Genomic DNA, 21574 nt, shown 5'->3' on the forward strand with positions numbered 1-21574 from the left:
GCCAATGTGCCACCCTAAAATGATCTTAATGAATCACCGAATAAGCTGGAAGGGTCAAGACTCTTGTGCTTAACTCTTACATTCCTAACTACTGCAGGGGCACAGGGCATGAGCAGAGTGTGAACATCTTTCATGCATGTTCATCTGCCTTAGTCTTCATTACAGATGAAATTGCGTATCAGAAATACATTCCTGATGAAGGGCTCCGGCCCGAAACATCGATTTTACTGTTCCTCGGATTCTGCCTGCTGTGCTTTTCCAGCAACACACTCTCAACTCTGATCTCCAGCATCTGCAGACCTCACTGTCTCCTATTTGGAGACAAGGCTGAGTTAACCTGGAACCCAATAACCACAAAATTCTATGTTGTCCTAAATTCAACTCATAGACAGACCATTTGATATGATGAGGAAGCAGACAACAGCAAGCCTGTGTGAGTTATGGATCAGGCATGATGAGAAAGTGTCACATCTGGGTCATCAGTTACCTCTGCCAGACGTGACAGAAGCCTAACAGCACCAGATGTGGCTAGTAGAAATTTAGGATTCGCAGAGTGAACACCATAGTGTGGAGAAACAGTGCCATCAAACTCCCAGATGGCTGCCAGATGCCAGAACACCTGCTCATTTGATGCAGAAGCACAGAGGAGAAGTAACAGATTTAGTCACACTTTTTAAATACACTCTAATTTCTGATGAAGCCAACAGAGATTGAATGTGGAACTGTTTAAGTATTGTTATTCATTTACCCTGAGCTCAAATGGCACTTTTATGCTTAGAATGTGGTTCCAACAGCATTTATACATTCAGTATCAAAGCACAAAATGTAATCAAATATCAGCAAGATACCCAAATAGAATGTACAAATTAGTCAGAAAAGGGAAACTTAGAAGCATAACATTCAATATAATCATGTTAAAAATCACACAACACCAGGTTATAGTCCAACAGGTTTAATTGGCAGCACTAGCTTTCGGAGCTCCTTCATCAGGTAATAGTCATCTCCAAATCCGTTTGATCATGACTGATCACCCAACTCAGTACCCTGTTTTCTCCACATACCCTTGGATCCTTTTAGGTTTAAGAACTGCATCTATCCCCTTCTTGAAAACAATGTTTTTCCCTCAACTGTTTCCTGTAGCAGCAATTCCACAAGCTCACTACTTTTTGGGTGAAGACGATACTTCTCATTTCTATCCTAAATGGCCTTCCCCAAATCCTTCAAAATGTGACACCTAGTTTGGACTCCCTGATCATTTATAACATCAACCCATCTCATGTCCTATATCCCTTCATACGTTTGGATAACTAAAATCAATTAAGTTTGTATTCAAAGTAAGAAACTAATGAGAAGTAGTTGCTATGTGTGAAAGTGTGATCCAAGCATAAACCTCTTTACAAATTAAGGCCAAGTCTGAACTGACTGATTTTACACTTTCCCAACCATCCCTGGAATCCAGTATCATGAGGAATGGTGACCTGAACAGATATCTTTATACATATCAATATCTGTACTCGAAATCCAGTATTCCATCTATTCCGGTATCATTATATCCTCAGGTCCTTGCTACAATTCAGAATGAGGTTTTTTTTAGCATGGTACATCTGTTGCTTGTGATAATTTCATTGCACACCTGAAGAGAAATCAAAGATTCTCACTGCAATAAAAAAAAGTTAGAAGAGGCAGAAGAAAAGGGCTATTTTGGAAAAAAAACTCGTTAAAGCAACACCTGGAGCAAATTGGTCTTTTGCCTCTGTCAGGAAGTGATCATAGTAATAAAGCAACTCACGCTGCTTCACCTGTGCCCATTATAACACTATGACACCAACAGGGTCTGTCTTTCCCTGTGCTACTTTGTTTCTTGGTTCTTAACTGATGTGAAAGCAGAACCATGTGCCTGATTTTGATTAATGGCTTGATCTGCTGAAACAGAAATTAACAATAACAGTCAGTTTATACTGGTAATTAATAATAGTGGATGTAGTTTACTTGGATTTTCAAGGTTTTGATAAGGTCCAACATAAGAGATTAACATATAAAATTAAAGCACATGGAATAGGGAGTGGTGTACTGACACGGCTAGAGAATTGGTGGTAGAGAGGAAACAAAGAGTAGGAGTAAACAGGTTTTTTTTCTCTCGTGGCAGCCAGTGACTGGTGGGCTACCACAGAGATCAGTGCTTGTACCCCAACTATTCATAAATACATCAATGATGTAGATGAGAGAATTAAATGTAATGGACTCTGATGAAGACTCATCTGGACTCAAAATGTTAGCTTGCTCTCTCTCCATGGATGCTGCCTCACCTACTGTTATTTCCCGCATTTTTTTATTTTCCGAAATAAATGTAATATTTCCAAGTTTGCACATGGCACAATGCTGGGTGGGAGGGTGAGCTGTGAGGAAGATGCAGAGATACGTCAGTGTGATTTTGAAAGTTGAATGAGTGGACAGATGAAGTATAATGTGGATAAATGTGAGGACCTCCATTTTGCTAGCAAAAAACAGGAGGGCAGATTATTATCTGAATGGTGACAGATTAGAAAAAGGGGAAGGTACAAGGAGATGTGGGTTTCCTTGTATACCAGTCTCTTTCTGATTCATGTGTTCATGCCATATAATAGCTTGCTGATATGTCATTGTTTTATGATTTAATGCTGAATCTACCTATGCTAGTGGCATCACATTCTTATCATAAAAGTGCAATTTATGCTCAGGATAAATGAATGAGTAAGGATACATAATAAATAGAAGTATCACATTCAGTCTCTGGGAGCTGCCATGATGCCAATACCCTTGAGAGATCTTGTGCTATTGCTGCATTTGAGGTGTCAGATGCCTTCATTGGATGATTAGTGGGCAAAGGATACCTTCTGCAGACATGGCTGATGATTTTGTTATGCAACCCTTTGACTGAAGATAAGGGTTAAATATAATGCAAGCAAGTATAGAGATTACTGGAGAAACTCAGCAAGTCAGGCAACACCTATGGAGAGAGAAACAGAGTCAACACTTGAGTCCAGTGTAAGTTTTCTTCAGTTCTTTGAGCCTTCTTCAGTATTTTGTATGAGGTAGAAAGCCCACTATTGGTCAGTGCCATGAGGAGTAGACGATAGGTCTCCTGAAAATGAAATTCCAATGTTTGGTTCAGTGTGGTGGTGCCTTCTCATTCACTTCAGACTAAATGGGCCACATATTACTAGTATGCCATGCTTTGCAGAACTGGAGCAGGGAAAGAAGGGATGTGATGGAGGTTGGTGAACAGGGACAGAGGGAGCAGTCTACGAGGAGGAGGATGAGAACTTTGAGCAGGAGGAACATCACCTTCTGCAAAATGGAGCACAACAGGGTCAGGCAGCACAGGTCAGGAAGAACTGTTTGACAGCCAGTTCCAATAAGTGTGAGCTGTGTGCAGTGGCAACTCGTTTGACTACAACATTATTGTTGCTCAAAAGGTAAGCAACCTGTTCCGAGAGTAAAGTTGTTTCATTTTTTTGTTCAGTTTTATTATTGGTGAATAAAAGTCAACAGCTTGTAGCATTTGAAGGCTTTCTTGTATGTGATAGTTCTGCATTGAACAATAAGATGTTGGGGACAGTGGATATTGGGAAAAAGTGGCAGTGGACTAGACAGGGTAAAAAGATTGGATGTGACTAAGGACAAAGTGTGGATTTGTGCTTAAACAGTGATAGATGTAGGAATGTGCAGTTCCATGTGCAGTGAAGTGTCAACCATACTGCCTAAGTGCCCTAAGAAACATTGCTTTGTGATTCCTGTCCCACAACATGCACTCTGGACTGCCAATTCTTGATCAAGTATACAGTTAGAGTTCATAGATAATGACAGTCCCAGTGATCCCAGGTACCATGACGGTGTGAGAACTTACACGTATGAAAGTGGGACAATAGGAGAAGTAGGGTGCTTTGGAGTGTGATGCATGGCTAATGAGGTGAGTTTGGGATGTCAGTGTGAGAAATCCTGGCAAACCTTGTGAAAATAAAACCCCCATGGAACTCAACAAAATTGACACTTAATCTATTTTGGGTAAGGGGGGGAGGGGAGGGTGTGGGGTGTAGGTTTGCTCGCTGAGCTGTAGGTTTGATATCCAGACGTTTCATTACCTGGCGAGGTAACATCATCAGTGGCGACCTCCAAGTGAAGCCATCAGTGGCTTCACTTGGAGGTCGCCACTGATGATGTTACCTAGCCAGGTAATGAAACGTCTGGATATCAAACCTACAGCTCAGTGAGCAAACCTACACCCTAAATCTCATCCTGAGCTACAAACCTTCACAAACTTTGCTATTTTGGGTAAGACCCAGCCTGCTATATCAATCCTTACACACAAAACTGAAACTACTGACTAGGGAAAACTGATGTTGGAATGTTTAGAGTCACAAATGAAAAATATACATTTTTCTATCATGGGAAGAATTACTGCAATGGTTATTGTCCATTTAAGGTGTTTCCAACTGTTACTGAATCAAGAACAGTAGTAAAGCCTTATAACATAAACCATGCCTTGAACAAATTGCTTTACAAAGACATTCATCAGAGATGAAGCAGGATCCAGCCAAAAGTTCCTAAAACTGAGCAATGAAGTATTAGATTTTGACAAATGCTTCAAAAGTAATTTGGTAACAAACACGGAGAGGTTTAAGATAATAATTCAGAGTTTAGAACCGTGATAGCTGTTTTATGAACCACAGCTTATAACTGGTGAGGACTAAAATACGTGTTTAATCTTAACGTGGTATAACACTTTTACTTTAGATGTCAGAATCAACTATTATAAACTGATGAAAGCCACTGTCCCTAACATGGAGTTGGATTATTTAACCTATTTCTCCCAGGATTTCGACATCTCCAGCTAATTCCAGGCTCTCACAGTGAACATTAATCAATTTGTAGCTAGTGAATGTTTAACATTGATGTACTGTTTGCTAGGTCAAACAACGTCATTACTTTCCCATGGGCAAGTATTATTTTCCAGAGGTCAGCATTACTTAAAATCTAAAATTTTATTGTCACTCGCAGCCATTCAGGCATCTGCAGGGTTTAATACCATTCCTGAAATACAATGTTTCATCCACGTGAAGATTGTCTCTATTTAAGACAGTCCATCTTTCTAGATGAGAACAGTTTTGTACAAGGATTTCAAGGTCCTGCAATACTTGGCAATTAAATCACAGAGCTGCACATCACTGAGCATCAAAAGCACTGTATAGGAAGAGTGAGAACATGACAGCCTATTCTATCTTGGGTTAGACTACACACTAGAATGATGGAGAGTCTTGAGAGCAAATGGGCATGAATTTATGAAGAAGATCTATTATTCCTTACACAATCTAACTATAAAATCACGGCCTGCTATATCTATGATTACCATGTATAACAGTTTTTTATATTAAAATTTAATAAATAGTTTTACACAGAAGTCTAAGCCAGTAGAAGTTTTTCATTTTTCCTTCTCTTTGACCAGTCTTCCTTGAATCTAAACTCTTTGTGAGGCATCGGACCACACAATAAAAAGGATGCCAGCTGTGGGATACACTGCCTAAAGAATCATGGCAGGAGGAAAGCTTAAGGAATAGAATCAGATTGAGAAGAAAAGAATTCAAAAAATATTTTTTTCAAGGAACTGTCAATAAAACCTTCTGACTAGCTAACACCCAGAAGGTCTACAGAGCTGACCAGCTGTTATGTAGGAAACATCTCTTTACCAGAAATCCCTCCAGAGAAACCATCAGAACACTAAGTCTAAAAAAGCCATTTAGTGCCAAGGGAACCAAGCCTTTTAAACAGCAGTGAAAACAATAAAGTCCACTGGCAACTAAAGTGGTAAATTTGAATTAGTCACCCAACAAAACAGGCTAATTGCTAGACTCTTAGTGATATCAAACACACAATAAATTCTGTCTTGGCTTGTAATGCCTGATGCTGCTATACACTAACATGCAAAAGGTTGTGTTCCTTCTGCTCAATGTCATGATCTTCCTGCCTGGAAGACTGCCTCTGCTTTCCCAGCTCACTAGTCTCCTTCAGAACCGACAACAAGCTAGGATTGTGTGGGACACTCTGAGTGTAATGCCAGCAACCCCCCATTCCAGATTGATCAATGCATCAGTACCCCATCTTCAAACGGCTGACTGTCTGTTTCAAGATGGGCTGGATTGAAGAATGGGTTGCACTGTATCTAATAAAAGCAATAGACTTTGGATGCTGGAAATCTGAAACAAAGAAAGAAAACATTGCAGAAGACTGGAAATGGGAAGAAAAACATGATTTTTTTTCCAATTCTGGACAAAAGCAGGAAGAAAGACTTAAGACAGCTTCAATATATTGGAGAAAGAGTTGTGGGTGGGGGCCTGAGTAGGACTATAACAAGGAATGTACCACATCTCCCACAAAGTGGCAGGCAGAGCTGACCTATCACCTTCATCTCCTCCCCCACTCACCCATTGTATTCTATGCTACTCTCTCCCCACCCCCACCCTCCTCTAGCTTATCTCTCCACGCTTCAGGCTCACTGCCTTTATTCCTGATGAAGGGCTTTTGCCTGAAACATCGATTTCGCTGCTCGTTGGATGCTGCCTGAACTGCTGTGCTCTTCCAGCACCACTAATCCAGTAGTGGGTGGTACCCATGTCCATACCTTTGACTTGGAGAAACTAAGATGAGTTAAAGGAGAAGTTGTTCAAAGTATGAATGAACTCAGTCTGGTGAAGGACAGTAATGGAGGTGAAAATCACAAACTGAAAACAAAAGTGCTGAAAGTTATAGCAGGTCAGGCAACATCCATGGAGACAGAGCAAGCTAATGTTTCCAGCCGAGATTGATCATCAGAGCTTGCTTGTGGTTTTGTTTTCAGAGAAAATTACAAAGATGTGTTTGCTCTTCATCTCTTACTCCTGACATTTTGAAATGAACAACAGCAAACAGAAACAAAATCTGCACATTCACCAGGACCATTGTTGAATACTCACCACAAAGTCCAGAACTTCTCTTAAAGGACAGATCAGAGGTTATCTTATAATACACGCCACCAAAACCTCAGAGATCATTGTAATCTACGACAAACTTCAAAACTGCCAAGGAAAGAGGCAAAAATAAGTAAGAAGTGAAAAAGAGGACAGACTTTCACAAACAACTGCTGAACAAATTGAAGGGCCAAAAGTTATTCCTGTTAAGCAGTCTTTGCTGGCTAAAAGTAAGAACCATATGGCAGATTCTCATAAATGTGATCTAATGCCCTTTTCACTTAATGTATTTCCAGTTCTCAATATTTACCAAATGTGCTCTCGTCAACGTTGCCTCAGCCATCATGACTCCTACTCCTTTCATCTCTTAATATCTTACTTTATAGCATTCCATGAAGGTTTGCTGACATAATTGAAATAAGTTGTGAACAACTTGAAGGCTCTGTCACTGAGTTTGTACTGAGTATTTGTTGCTCTGATATTTTGCTTTGGGGTGGTGGTTTAGCTGGTCTAGAGTTATGATTTATACTCATGATTTTTCAGTGTTATCCTCAGTGGCTGGAGTAAGTGAGCTTGGTAGCTGCTAGGTGTTCACAGAGATGTTTGAGATTGGTTTGGTTTTGTCATTTGAGATATTCATGTCTGATCTGTCTTGGTGGAGATGGAAGAAGCACAGCTAAAGAAGATATAAGGTATCCTGTTCGGATCCCAAGGTGATGCTATTGTAACATTCCTGAATCGAGTAATCTTTTAAGTTGATAAAAGGCAACACAATCAGAAATTGCTGGGTAAACTCAGCAGCTCTGGCAGCATCTATGGAGAGAAAGCAGGATTAACATTTTGCGTCCAGTGACTCTTCTTCAAAACTTCTTCAGGTTCTAGAGAAGTGTCACTGGACCCAAAAAGTTAACTCTGTTTCTCTTTGTGGATGCTGCCAGACCTACTGAGTTTTTCCAACAATTTCTGATTTTGTTTCTGATTTCCAGCATCCACAGTTCTTTGTTTTTTGTTTGAGATAAAGTGCAAGATGGGTCAGCTGTGATAAAAGGAAGATGCTCAGACTGCTTAAAGGAGAAACTGATGCCCTTAAAATATACAATATTATGCAGCAGATTGGAACCTGTAATTATTCTTTCTTCTCACATCTTTCATTACCAATTGGTTGCAATTCACAATATCATTTGCACTGTAATTTGAAGATATATATTGTCAGTTGAATTATTGCACCTCAAAAATACGATGTGTGGTTTGGAAATAAAATATGCCATAGAGGACGCTATAAGGCTAAATTTAACCTTGAAGTTCTGATGGCATTGAAAATAGTTTAACTGCAAGGTTTGTGAAGGTTCATAGCTCAGGTTGAGGTTTAGGGTGTAGATTTGCTCGCTGAGCTGTAGGTTTGATATCCAGACGTCTCATTAGCTGGCGAGGTAACATCATCAGTGGTGACCTCCAAGTTAAGCAAAGCTGTTATCTCCTGCTTTCTATTTATATCTTTCTCCTGGATGGGGTTCCTGGGGTTTGTGGTGATGTCATTTCCTGTTCGTTTTCTGAGGGGTTGATAGATGGCATCTAGATAGATAACACACCTATCCTGGGACAGGCTAAGCAAAGACATGCCAGAGGCCTGGCACTCCAACCACAATGCCATAAACAAACACATAGCTCTAGATGCCATCTCTCAACCCCTCAGAAAATGAACAGGAAATGACATCACCACAAACCCCAGGAACCCCATCCAGGAGAAAGATATAAATAGAAAGCAGGAGACAACAGCTTCGCTTCACTTGGAGGCTGCCATTGATGATGTTACCTAGCCAGGTAATGAAACGTCTGGATATCAAACCTACAGCTTAGCGAGCAAACCTACATCCTAAATAGTTTAACTTTACAATTTCATCAGAACTGTTCAGTTAAATTATTTTGAACTCCTTCCAGAATTGCCCCTTTTCCATATATATTATGAACAGTTGTTACCAAACCTCGTAATCTGTTACCTGAATTTGTTTATTTACTAATTATTGTTTTATAGCTTTTGGCAGACCTTGAAAATAATGCCCTCTTCAAAGATGACCTGGAATGCCAAAAACTTATTCTTGAAGCGATGAAGTACCATCTGTTACCAGAGAGACGACCTTTAATGCAGAGTCCAAGGACTAGGCCTCGAAAGTCTACTGTAGGATCTCTGTACGCTGTTGGAGGGATGGATGCTAATAAAGGTAGGCTTCTTGGTGCAGATGTGTCAGTTAAAATAATGGTTGTTTAAGGCCAGAAATTATAATCAGTAATATTAGTGGATGAATACTTAACATTGAAACCTGCAGCACAGAATGTGGCCAGTGAATGCATTTTGGCTGCACAGGTACAATGAAAGATCTGAACATTTTCAGATTAAAATCTTGTGTCCGCTACAGTTATGGTTGGACAGAAAATGGAATAAAAGCATAATGTTAATCCTGTATCTCTGAATTCTGTTATTTCACATGATGGGCAGCACGGTGGCAATGGATGGCACAGTGGCACAGTGGTTAGCACTGCTGCCTCACAGCGCCAGAGACCTGGGTTCAATTCCCGCCTCAGGCAACTGACTGTGTGGAGTTTGCACATTCTCCCCGTGTCTGCGTGGGTTTCCTCCGCATGCTCTGGTTTCCTCCCACAGTCCAAAGATGTGCAGGTTAGGTGAATTGGCCATGCTAAATTGCCCGTAGTGTTAGGTAAGGGGTAGACGTAGGGGTATGGGTGGGTTGCGCTTCGGCGGGGCGGTGTGGACTTGTTGGGCCGAAGGGCCTGTTTCCACACTGTAAGTAATCTAATCTAATCCTCCCACAGTCCAAAAATGTGCAGGTTAGGTGAATTGGTCATGCTAAATTGCCCATCGTGTAAGATGTAAGGGAATGGGTCTGGATGGGTTGCTCTTCGGAGGGTCGATGTGGACTTGTTGGGCCGAAGGGCCTGTTTCCACACTGTAGGTAATCTAATCTAATCTAATAAATATTTAAAATGGCACAGTGATTCAGTTGTTAGCACTACTGCCTCACAGTATCTGGATTTGATTCCAGCCTCAGGTAACTGTCCATGTGCATGTTCTCCCCATATCTGCGCAGATTTCTGCTGGGTGCTCCAGTTTCCTCCTGATGTGCAAGTTGGGGGGAGGCTGGTGGCCATGCTAAAGTGGCCACTGAGTTCAGGGATATATAGGTTAGACACGTTAGCCATGGAAAATGCAGGGTTATTGGGATGGTTCTGGATGGGATGGCCTCAGAAGGTTGGTGTGGACTTGTTGGGCCAATGTCCTGTTTCCATGCTGTAGGGATTCTCTGATATACAAAATGACTTTTTTCACCGGATTCCAGCACAGTGGTGAGTATTGTGATATACTTCTATGGGTATGTTCCTTAAGCTGTTGACCATCACTACCCAACACAAGACAGGTTGCAATATATAGATCCACAATTCTGGTGAATAAAGACAGCAGTAGTCCCACAGATCAGATGTGTCTTTACAACCTTCCAGTTATTGTTGCCTGCAGAGGGATTTATTTTCAAATACAAACCTAAATTATTGTTCTACAAATCCTTGTTGAATGATTGTAATGTTTGCAAAAAACAAAAGAGTACAACAATGTGTTCCTCAGCAGAATATATACTTTTAAAAATATTTCCAACTTTAAAGCTACCCCAGATAGTGTAATAGCATCCAAATGTCTCAGCTTATGTTTTGGAGCCACCTCAACTCCTTATAAAGGAGCACAATTAGTAGAAATCTACAACGGTGATACATTCACTTGGATGAAAGAAATATGATCAAGTCTGGAGTTGAGGCTACTTTTGGAGCCAAGCTAGGATTGTTGGATGGGGTTATTGCTTCTAGCATTTTTTTAACACTGCCTCAAAATACCGTGGAGACTTGACATGGTTTGAACATCATGTGCATATATGTTTAGCAGTTATGCCAATGTGTTGATGGGAAATTGTGGTTGGGAGTGTGTTTGGGCTAAAGGCAAGGTGCTCAATTGAATGAATTCAATTAGCTTTATTGTCACATATACTCAAATAAGCACAGTGAAAAGTTTACAGTTGCAGCATTGTAGTGCCATCTTAGATACAAAGGTATTTAGGTACAGATACCTAAGATCAAATTTTTAGAAAACAAAAAAAAAATCAGGAAAATAAAAAAATAAATAGCCCAGCATTATGGATCATAGGAATAAGTTAGAAAAATAAAGAAGTAAAAAGTTCAGAATATCAGTCTTTCTGACCCTGTATGTGCTGGCACCAACCCTCAAGGGACAACTCCACTACTTGTGCTGGACCCTCTTAACGTAGCAGTCATGTTAGGTGCCATCTCTTTGCCGCTTGGCGCACACTCACTCCTCAGCAAAGATTCCCTGACTCTGCTGCCAAACTAGGCCGCTGGGCCACGCGTCCCACTTTGACTGCAGATGTCACTTTACCGGCGCCGCTATCTTGGAGAGTTCACTGCCACTGGCACCACTGTCCTTGGTTCTTGGAGAAGCTTTGCAGCTGCTGCCAAAAGAACAACGTCACTGCTGCTGTCACAGGCCCCAAACACCAGGAGAATGACCTCACTGCTGCCAGCTCTGAATGATAGAACCATGACCTTGCTGCCATTGCCACAGACCCCGAATGGCAGGAGAATGCATTCATTGCAGCTGCCTCCTATTGCCGGAAGAATGACCCCACTGCTGCTGCCTCCTATCACAGGGAGAGTGACCTCGCTGCTGTTGCCTCCTATTGCCAGGGCAGTAATCTTACTGGCACTGCCTCCTATCACCAGGACAGTGACCCCACTGCCACTGCCTCCTGTTGCCAGGAGAGTGACCTCACTGCCGCTGCCTCCTGTTGCCAGGAGAGTGACCTCACTGCCGCTGCCTCCTATCACAGAGAGAGTGACCTCACTGCCACTGCGTCCTGTCACAGAGAGAGTGACCTCACTGCCGCTGCCTCCTGTTGCCAGGAGAGTGACCTCACTGCCACTGCCTCCTGTTGCCAGGAGAGTGACCTCACTGCCGCTGCCTCCTATCACAGAGAGAGTGACCTCACTGCCACTGCGTCCTGTCACAGAGAGAGTGACCTCACTGCCGCTGCCTCCTGTTGCCAGGAGAGTGACCTCACTGCCGCTGCCTCCTGTTGCCAGGAGAGTGACCTCACTGCCGCTGCCTCCTATCACAGAGAGAGTGACCTCACTGCCACTGCGTCCTGTCACAGAGAGAGTGACCCCACTGCCACTGCCTCCTGTTGCCAGGAGAGTGACCTCACTGCCGCTGCCTCCTGTTGCCAGGAGAGTGACCTCACTGCCGCTGCCTCCTATCACAGAGAGAGTGACCTCACTGCCACTGCGTCCTGTCACAGAGAGAGTGACCTCACTGCCGCTGCCTCCTGTTGCCAGGAGAGTGACCTCACTGCCACTGCCTCCTGTTGCCAGGAGAGTGACCTCACTGCCACTGCCTCCTATCACAGGAAGAGTGACCTCACTGCTGCTGCCTCCTATCACAGGGAGAGTGACGCCACCGCCACCGCCACCGCCACCGCCACTTCCACTTCCACTGCCACTGCCACTGTCTCCTGTTGCCAGGAGAGTGATCTCACTGCTGCAGTCTCCTATCACAGGGAGAGTGACCCCACTGCAGCTGCCTGCAATCACAGGGAGAGTGACCCCAATTGCCACAGCCTCCTGTTACCAGGAGAAACCACGTCCACCACTCCGTATGTGGCCTGCCAAAACCAATTGAAAATAAAGTGAAAGAAATGTGCAGAAGCAAACTAAAACAAAGTTGGGAAGCAGATTGGAGTGCTGGGCATTGGGTAAGAGCCCACTCACAGCCCTGTTACTCCGCCACCATCATGTACCAGAAACTACTAGATGCTTGACATAATAAATGCAATTGAGAGGAGAGTCCAGGCTCTCATGTTCACCTGCTTGTAACACCAAGAATTTCTATCCTTAAATTTCTATCACTTGTTTGTGATAGATATTTTTAATCAATCTGTTCAAACAGTTGTGACACACATCTGGAGGATGCGAGGGTTAGATTAGATTAGATTCCCTACAGTGTGGAAACAGGCCTTTTGGCCCAACAAGTCCACACTGACCCTCCGAAGAGTAACCCACACCCCTCTGACTAATGCACCTAGCACTATGGACAATTTAGCATGGCCAATTCACCTGGCCTGCACATCTTTGGATTGTGGGAGAAAACCGGAGCACCCAGAGGAAACCCACGCAGACACAGGGAGAATGTGCAAACTCCACATAGACAGTTGCTTGAGGCTGGAATCAAACCTGGGACCCAGGTGCTGTGAGGCAGTAGTGCTAACCACTGAGCCACCGTGCCACCCAATGTTGGGCCCATGTTTGTGGCCCAGAAATAGGGCTACTGCAAGATTGCAGCCCAGAAGCCCTACTTGTTTTTGATGCATCAGGAAATTTAGCCAACACCTGAACCATAATTAAAAGCTGATAAAAAGAAACCAAAGTCTTTATACAAACTGGGATTTGATAGGATGAAAGCATTGTTGGCCGCTGCAGTCCAAGGGCAAAAAAAATGATAAAGATGTGAAGCATTTTTATGGAATGAAACTTTTTTGTGTCATCTCTACTGTCAACTGTTTTATTTGAGCGAATATTTGCTGCAAGTTTGATGTGTATTCATAAAGTTAATTATGTATGTAGTATTCAGTTGTTCACTGGTTTATAGAAAAATGAATAATGCATTAGAATCATTTCCCAACCAATGGTGGATTTAATTAATATAAATGAAACTCTGCTAAAAGATGTATAAAAAGAAGTGTACCAAGGGGGGTGAGGGAAGGTTATCTGACAGGACAGACAAACAAAAGATGAATATAAACTGGGAAATGTGTAACTAACTGAAGAGCAAACTACTCATGTCAGCATTGACATCAGGAAGAGGCAGTAAGAACAATATCGACATTTTGGATTTACTGCATTGAGGCAATAAGGATTAAATGGGCGCAGTGGGATTAGAAAATGTGAGCACAGTAATAGGAAGAAGGTTAACAGCTAAATTAAAATAGTGAACAAAGGAACTTCACTGAATATATTAATATCCATCCTGTGGATGAGATTTGAAGGAGACTTGAGGGTTAGATATTTGCCACTGAGGCTAGAAGCCTGAGATGGGAAGTTTACCAACTTGGCAGATCCATCTCATTTAAAAGGCTGTTCTGTGCTATATGTTCATCTGTGGATGTTAACGTGAGATGTCGTCAGGCCTGCCACCTCCAGAGGTAGTTATTAGGTGATTACAGAGGTAGGCAATTGATGGACAGGTTAGTTTAAGAGACCTGCTTCAATTATTTTAGACATTGTCACAGTTGTGGTAAAGACTTTTGGATCTTCTATGTCTCAGCCCACGCTTATGTCCCCTTGCCACTTGCATGTTTTTATCCTGCCCAATTCTCCCCTCAAGTCCTTCCCTAGCTTCCTGCATTTCCCGGACCCACTCTTAATTTGTACTTTACAGAAGATAGTCAGATAATACAAGTATAATGCTCTCAAAAGTATACATACACAAATTTGCTTTGGAAAAACTGTGGCTATCTTAGAATCCTATCAGTGTGTCAATCAGACAGCTTCACTGTAATATCAATAACAGAAGCTTTACCTCACTTCACATTTTACAAACTTGTCCAAATACACATTGAGTCATTGAATGAGAAAGTTGAAAGAAAGAATAAATTATTGCACCTACATAAAGATTGCAATCAATCAAAGCAAACACTGTACTTCCCTATTATAAATGCTTGGGTTAGCTTGAAAACTTAGTGATGAATTAGCTTAACTAGGGCTGTATTTTCACACGAAGTGGACAAAAGTTCAATTTTGAAAACAGATTATATAAGTTAGTTCTGAGAAAGGGTTACCAGATCTAAAACATTAACTCTGATTTCTCTTTACAAATGCTATCAGACCTGCTGAGCTTTTCCAGCAATTTTTGTTTTTCTTTCTATGCTAGGATTGTTTTACTTGGAAGAAAAGGAGGAGGCTGAATGGGATCAAATTATAGCAACATAATACCAATGTAGATGCTGCAGGTCTGGCAGCAACTGTGAAGAGAAAGCAGAGTTAATATTTCAGGTCCAGAGACTAATCTGAAGAAGGGACACTGGACCTGAAACATTAAGTTTGCTTTCCCTCCAAAGATGATGCCAGACCACTGTGTTTTTCCAGCAACTTTTATTTCAGTTTCTGAAGCTATAAGATTGTTAGAGGCCTAGATTGTGTAGGTAGTAAATTTACATTCTGCACAGTTGATGGATTCATATTGAAGGACACAGATTTAGGGAGAAGCATTTTTGAGATTCTGGAGGCAGCCAATGTCTTTGAAAAGTGTGTGGACTGTTTGAATAAAATTTGGCTCAAAATTTCACTTACCTGTGAGTCAGGGTGCTAGTCTACTCAACTTTCTGTCACAGAGAACAGCTGGGATTGAGTGTATGCTTAGTTATTTGAAAGGAGCAGTGACATTACAGACTGATTGGTGAATATCCAGTGTGGGGGTCTATTTGCAAAATTTCATTGGGGCTGTCTGGTTAATAATTGTAAGTTTTAATTTCTAGTCTTCTGTTTCAATTAAATAGGCTGAGAGTAAACTTAAAGCATGGCAAGTCAGCACAGATGTATGGAATGCCCATCCCTGTATTGTGGACTCTTTCTGAAGATGAGATGTCTCTCCAGTTTCAAAACCTTGAGTTGTGGAACATTAACAGAGCACCATTTTGGTGCATCTGAGAAGCAGAAACCTAAGTGAATAGTACGCTTAACAAAATGGCCAGACCATACATTAAAAAAACGCAGGCCGAAAGCTGACTGCTAGACAGTCTAGAATTCCAGGCTCATAGACTCATGGGACTTCTGCACCATCTCATTCACTAACCAGTTTTATGCTTTAGATACGAGTAAAAGTGACAGTTCATCAGAGGAATGGAGTAACAGACAAGCTTGTGACACCGTGACATAAGTAGAAAATGTGATGAGTTCCTGTAAGTAGAAATAAAGGAACGAGACAAAACATTACAAAGGAAGACATCTAACCAAGTAATCTCAGGATTACTCCCAGTATCATATGCTACTGAGTTTCGAAATGGGAAGATTGGGGTAAGAAAAATGTGACTGAAAAGATGGTTTCAGAGGGAAGGCTTTAGTTTTCTGGTACCTAGGGATCAGTTCTGACTATAATGAATATCTTCATTGGTATATTTGCTAGTAATGTCAGGGAGAGCTTAAACTATCTAGTCAGCAAGGTGGGAAATTGAGAGGGAATGCTGTTTGATATGAGAAGTTGAAAAGCTGTAAATGAAAGTGGAAAGCAGTAGGAAATCCTAAAATCAGCTAGGATCAAATTATAGAACACTGGTAAAAAAGTAGAATAAAATCATTCTTAACTGAAGCCTGTTCAGGACATGCAATGCAATCCATGAATCAACAGTGCTTGTAGAAGCAATAGAGTGGGATTCAATAGTTTTTGCAGACTTGTGGTTGCAAAGTAACCAAGACTGGGAAATTAATGTTCAGGATATTTGACATTTAAAGGAATGGCAAAAAGGACATGGAGAGCACTAGTGCCAATTTTAAAGAAGAGGATCGTTAAATTACAAAACTAATCTTAGATCAGAAGAACAGGATGCAGTTCTATTTGGATGAAGTTAAGCTAAAGCAAGTGTCAGCAAATGTTAGTAGGAGTGGTTTATAGGCTACCGAGAAGTAGTGATAATATAGGGCAGGATAAACATCATGAATGTAAAGATGTCAAAGGTTACTTAAATCTACATATAGAAAGGAGGAGAACATTGCCCCATCTACATCAATGGAACTATGGTTGAGAAGGTTGAGAGTATCAAGTTCCTCCGAGTGACAGTCACCGACGATCTGTCCTGGACTTCCCATGTAGATGTGATGATCAAGAAGGCACAACAATGCCTCTTCTTCCTCAGGCTCCTCAGGAAATTTGGCATGTGCATAAGGACCCTCACCAACTTCTACAGATGCACTTTAAAGAGCAGACTGTCCAAGTGCATAATGGCCTGGTATGGCAACTGCTCTGCCCAGGACTGTAAGAAACTACAGAAGGTTATGTGGGTAGAGAGCAGAATATCACAGACGTCAAGCTCCCATTCATGGATTGCATTTACATGGCTCACTACCGCGGAAAGACTGCAAGCATCATCAAAGACCCATTGCACCCGGGTAGTGCTCTCCTCCAACCTTTTCCGTCAGGCAGAAGATACAGAAGCCTGAACACATGCACCAGCAGGTTCAGGAACAGCTTCTTCCTGGCCATTATTCGACTGATGAATGGATTCTGTAGCCTGAAATAATGCAGATCTTGCTAACATTGCTCTCATCTAGTGCACACCCTGTGCAATGTAAACTGTATGCCTCTGTCTAAGTCCTTATTATCTGTACATCCTTGCTTACTATGGTCTGCCTGTACTGCTCATAAACAAGGCTTTTCTCTGTACCTCAGTACATGTAACAATCAATCAATCAATCAATATTCTGGGCAAGTGAGATGAGCAATAGTGCTCTGGAGAAAGATTTCCTGACATATTTGAGATTATGTTCCAGAGTAAAATGTGAGGAAACAACTAGAGCATAGGCTATTTTAGATTTAGTGTTATGTGATTAGAAAAAACTGATTAATAGCCTTATTGTAAAAGAATCTTTTAAGAACAGTGACATTGTATGATAGAATTTCCATTTTCTTATAAAAAACTGAATCTTACAATATTTTGCATGTGTAATTTTTGTCAAGAATCATAGAACAGTGATTCCCAACCTTTTCAGTTACAAGCCCCACTTCAATAAGACAAACAATTCCATGGCACATCTACAATTTTCATACCAAATGTTCGGTATCAGAAGTCTACCTATGTGTGGTTAATAAATACCAAGGCTCTGGAAGAAATCAGAACTATGGATGCGGTCTCCATACCCAGCTGAAACAGTGATGACTAGAGATTGGAAATTGCAAATAAAACCTCACTGAATAAGATAGACATGGAAGAGAAAATGGAGAGTGATAGTCTATTAGCTGAATGTCAGTAGAAAGGAAAATATTAGAATCTATTGTAAAGGATGAAATTACTGGAAAATTAGGAAATAATTATTTGACTGGACAATGGGTATGAATTTATGAAGAAGAAATCATGTTTGACAAAGAACAACACAGCACAGGAACAGTCCCTTCGGCCCTCCAAGCCTGCACTAACAGTTTGCTCTTCCATACTAAAACTGTCTTCACCTACAGGATCCATATCCCTATATTCCCTTCCAATTCACGTATTTGGTCAGGTGGTTCTTGAATGCTGCTACTATGTCGGCTTCCACATTCTCCTCTGGCAACATGTTCCAGACACTCACTATCATTTGTGTGAAAAACCTGCTGCACATCTCTTTTAAACTTGTCCCCGACACCTTAAATCTAAGTCCCCTAGTAATTAACCTCTTCACCTGGGAAAATGCCTCATGCTATCCATTTTATCCATGCCATTCACAAACTTCTATCAGGTCACCTCTCAATCTCCTGCATTCCAGTGAAAACAAATTCTGTCTATCCAATCTTTCTGCATTGCGAAAATTCCCCATTCAAGGCAACATGAGGGACCTTGTCAGAGGCTTTACTGAAGTTCATGTAGGCAGCATCAACTGCTTTTCCTTCATCAATAATTTTTGTCACCTCCTGAAAAAAATCAATCAAGTTACCACTCACCCCCCACAAAACCAGGCTGTCTTTCACTAATAAGTCCATTTGCTTCTAAATGTGTATAGATCTTATCTCTGAGGATTTTTTCCAATAATTTCCCTACCACCAACATATCGCTCACAGGCCTATAATTTCCAGGATTATCCTTGTTATCTTTCTTAAATGATGGGACAACATTTGCTATTCTCCAGTCCTTTGGATCTTACCTGTGGCCAAAGAGGATACAGAGATGTCTGTCAGTGCTCTCACAATTTGTTCTCTTGCCTCCCTCAATATTCTGGGATAGATCCCATCAGGGCCTGGGGGCTTACCTACCTTAATACTTTTTAAGATGCCCAACACCTCCTTCTTTTTAATCGCAACTTGGCTTAGAAATTCAACACTCCCTTTCCTGATATCATCCTCCGCCAATTCCTTCTTTTTGGTGAACACCAACATAAGGTGTTCGTTTAGAACCTCACCTACCTCTTTTAGCTCTACACATAGATTCCCTCTTTTCACCTTGAGTGGGTCAACCCTTTCTCTGCTATCCTCCTGCTCTTTATCTATGTGTAAAAAACCTTGGGATTCTCCATAATCCTCTTTGCTAGTGACTTTTCATGATCCCTTTTAGCCCTTCTAATTCCTTTTTTAAAGTTCTTTCCTACTTTCCTTATATACTTCAAGGATTTTGTCAGTTCCAATCCTCTTAGATCTTACATATGCTTCACTTTTCTTTTTTGACCCAAGGTCATAATATCCCTGGTCATCCAAGGTTCACATAACTTGCAGCACCTATCCTTCATTCTCGCACATTCGTGCCACTCCTGAACTCTTATCAACTTCTGTTTGAAATACTCCCGCATATCCGATGTGGATCTGCCCTCAAGTAACCACTTCCAATCAACATTCTCCACTTCCTGCCTAATATTATTAAAGCTTGCTTTTCCCCAGTTTAACATTGTCACCCGAGTATTGCTGTTATCCATATCCATGAACATCTTAAAACCCACGGTATTATGGTCACTACTCCCAAAATACTCCCCTACTGAAACTTCACTGATCTTGCCGGGCTCTTTTCCCAAAAGCAGGTCCAGTATACTCCCTTCCCTGGTGGGACTGTTGTTTGGAATCCCTTCTGGATGGTCCTTGCAAATTCTGCCCCCTCCCAGCCCCTAGCATGGTTTGGGTCCCAGTCAATACAAAATCATCCACCACCACAACTCTGCTGTTTTTACATCTTTCCAAAATCTGTCTGCATATTCTATCCACTATCTCTTGCTGGCTATTGGGAGACCTATAGTATATGGCCAGCATTGTGATTTCACCTTTCCTATTCCTGATTCTACCCAGATTGCCTCACTGCATGAGTCCTCGGATGTATCCTCCCTCAGTACAGCTGTGAGATACTCCTTCATCAGTGACACAACTCCCCCCCCCCACCTTTTACATCCCTTTCTATCACATCCAAAAAATGTCAATCCTAGGACCTTCAGCTGCTAGTTCTGGTCCTCTCTCAGCAAAGTCTCCCCAACCTGCAATAATGTCATAGTTCCACGTACTAACCAAAACTTTGAGTTCACCTATCTTGCCTGTTATACTTCTTGCATTGAAACAATGCATTTCAGACCACCTCCCCGGCTTCTTTCAGCACTGTTTCCCTGCCCGTTTTTACCCTTTATCATGTTGGCCTCGGTTTCGACATCACCCTCAATTTCTGCATTTATTGCCCTACTCTTCTGGTTCCAATGCCCCTGCCAGACTAGTTTAAACCCTCCCCAAACACTCTACCATATACGCCCCCAACGACATCAGTCCCTGTCTTGCCTAGGAGTAAACTGTCCTGTTTGTACAGGTCCAACCCTCCCCCTCACACCATCTTTTCAGCCATGTCTTCATCCTATGTAATCTGCTGTTTCTACTCTGACTAGTTTGTGACACTGGCAGTCATCCTCAGAGGTCCTACATATGCTGTTTTTAGGACCTCATCCCTTTTTTTAACCTATGTTGTTAGTACCAATGTGTACCCCAACCATTGGCTGTTCACCCTCCCCTTCCAGAATGTCCTACAACCACTCTAAGACATCCAGGACCCAAGCACCAAAAAGGCAACACACCATCCTGGAGTTTCGTTTGTGGCCATAGAAATACCTATCTATTACCCTTACAATTGAATCCCCTATAACAATAGCATAGGGTTGATCATGTTTCTAATGATCTTACTAGTACAATCAATATGGGGAACCAGTGAAGGTGATATAGAATTTCAAAAGACTTTTGATAAATCCTACACAGTTTCGCAAACAAAATTGAAGCACATGGATTTCAAGATATAATGTACTAGGATTGAGGATTAGTTAACAGACAGAAAGTTAATACGCATAACTGGACTGTTCTCAGTTTGACAATTGATGATCAGTTGGGTGCTAAAAGGAACAGGTTTTGAACCACCACTTTTCACAATCTATACAATGATTTGGATTATGGGGACTAATTTCAAATTTCCCAGTTTGGGAATGATACAAAACTTGGCATGAATGCTGGGAGGAGGATACAAAGAGGTTTCACGAGAATTAAGACAGACTGAGTACAAGGGCAAGAGGTTGACTGATGAAATATAATGCAGATAAGCCTGAGGATGTCCAGTTTGAAAAATAATGTAGTCGATGTCATGAGTGCTGAGACAATGGAAAGGTTTGATGTTCCATGGGATCAAGTTGCCTTTGTTCATAAGTCATTGAAAATGAGCATGCAACTGCAGCGAACAATTCAGAACATTATTGCAGGGGAATGTTCGAGCAGGTGCTAAGTTTCAGTACATCTTCAATTACATAGAACACCAGTGCCCCTGGAGTATTTTTTGCAA

The 21574-nt window shown here is 41.6% G+C and overlaps 1 protein-coding gene across 1 annotated transcript in view; it reads left to right on the plus strand.

Annotated features, from left to right (window-relative positions):
- LOC140481572 (kelch-like protein 1) overlaps nucleotides 1–21574 on the plus strand; it is a 413097-nt gene that overhangs the window by 278643 nt on the left and 112880 nt on the right. The window contains exon 6 of the mRNA XM_072577991.1: nucleotides 9013–9199. Within this exon, the coding sequence (XP_072434092.1) occupies nucleotides 9013–9199 (187 nt within the window). The remainder of the gene's footprint in view (nucleotides 1–9012; nucleotides 9200–21574) is intronic.

The sequence above is a fragment of the Chiloscyllium punctatum genome, chromosome 9 (assembly GCF_047496795.1).
Source record: "Chiloscyllium punctatum isolate Juve2018m chromosome 9, sChiPun1.3, whole genome shotgun sequence".
Lineage (NCBI taxonomy): Eukaryota > Metazoa > Chordata > Chondrichthyes > Orectolobiformes > Hemiscylliidae > Chiloscyllium > Chiloscyllium punctatum.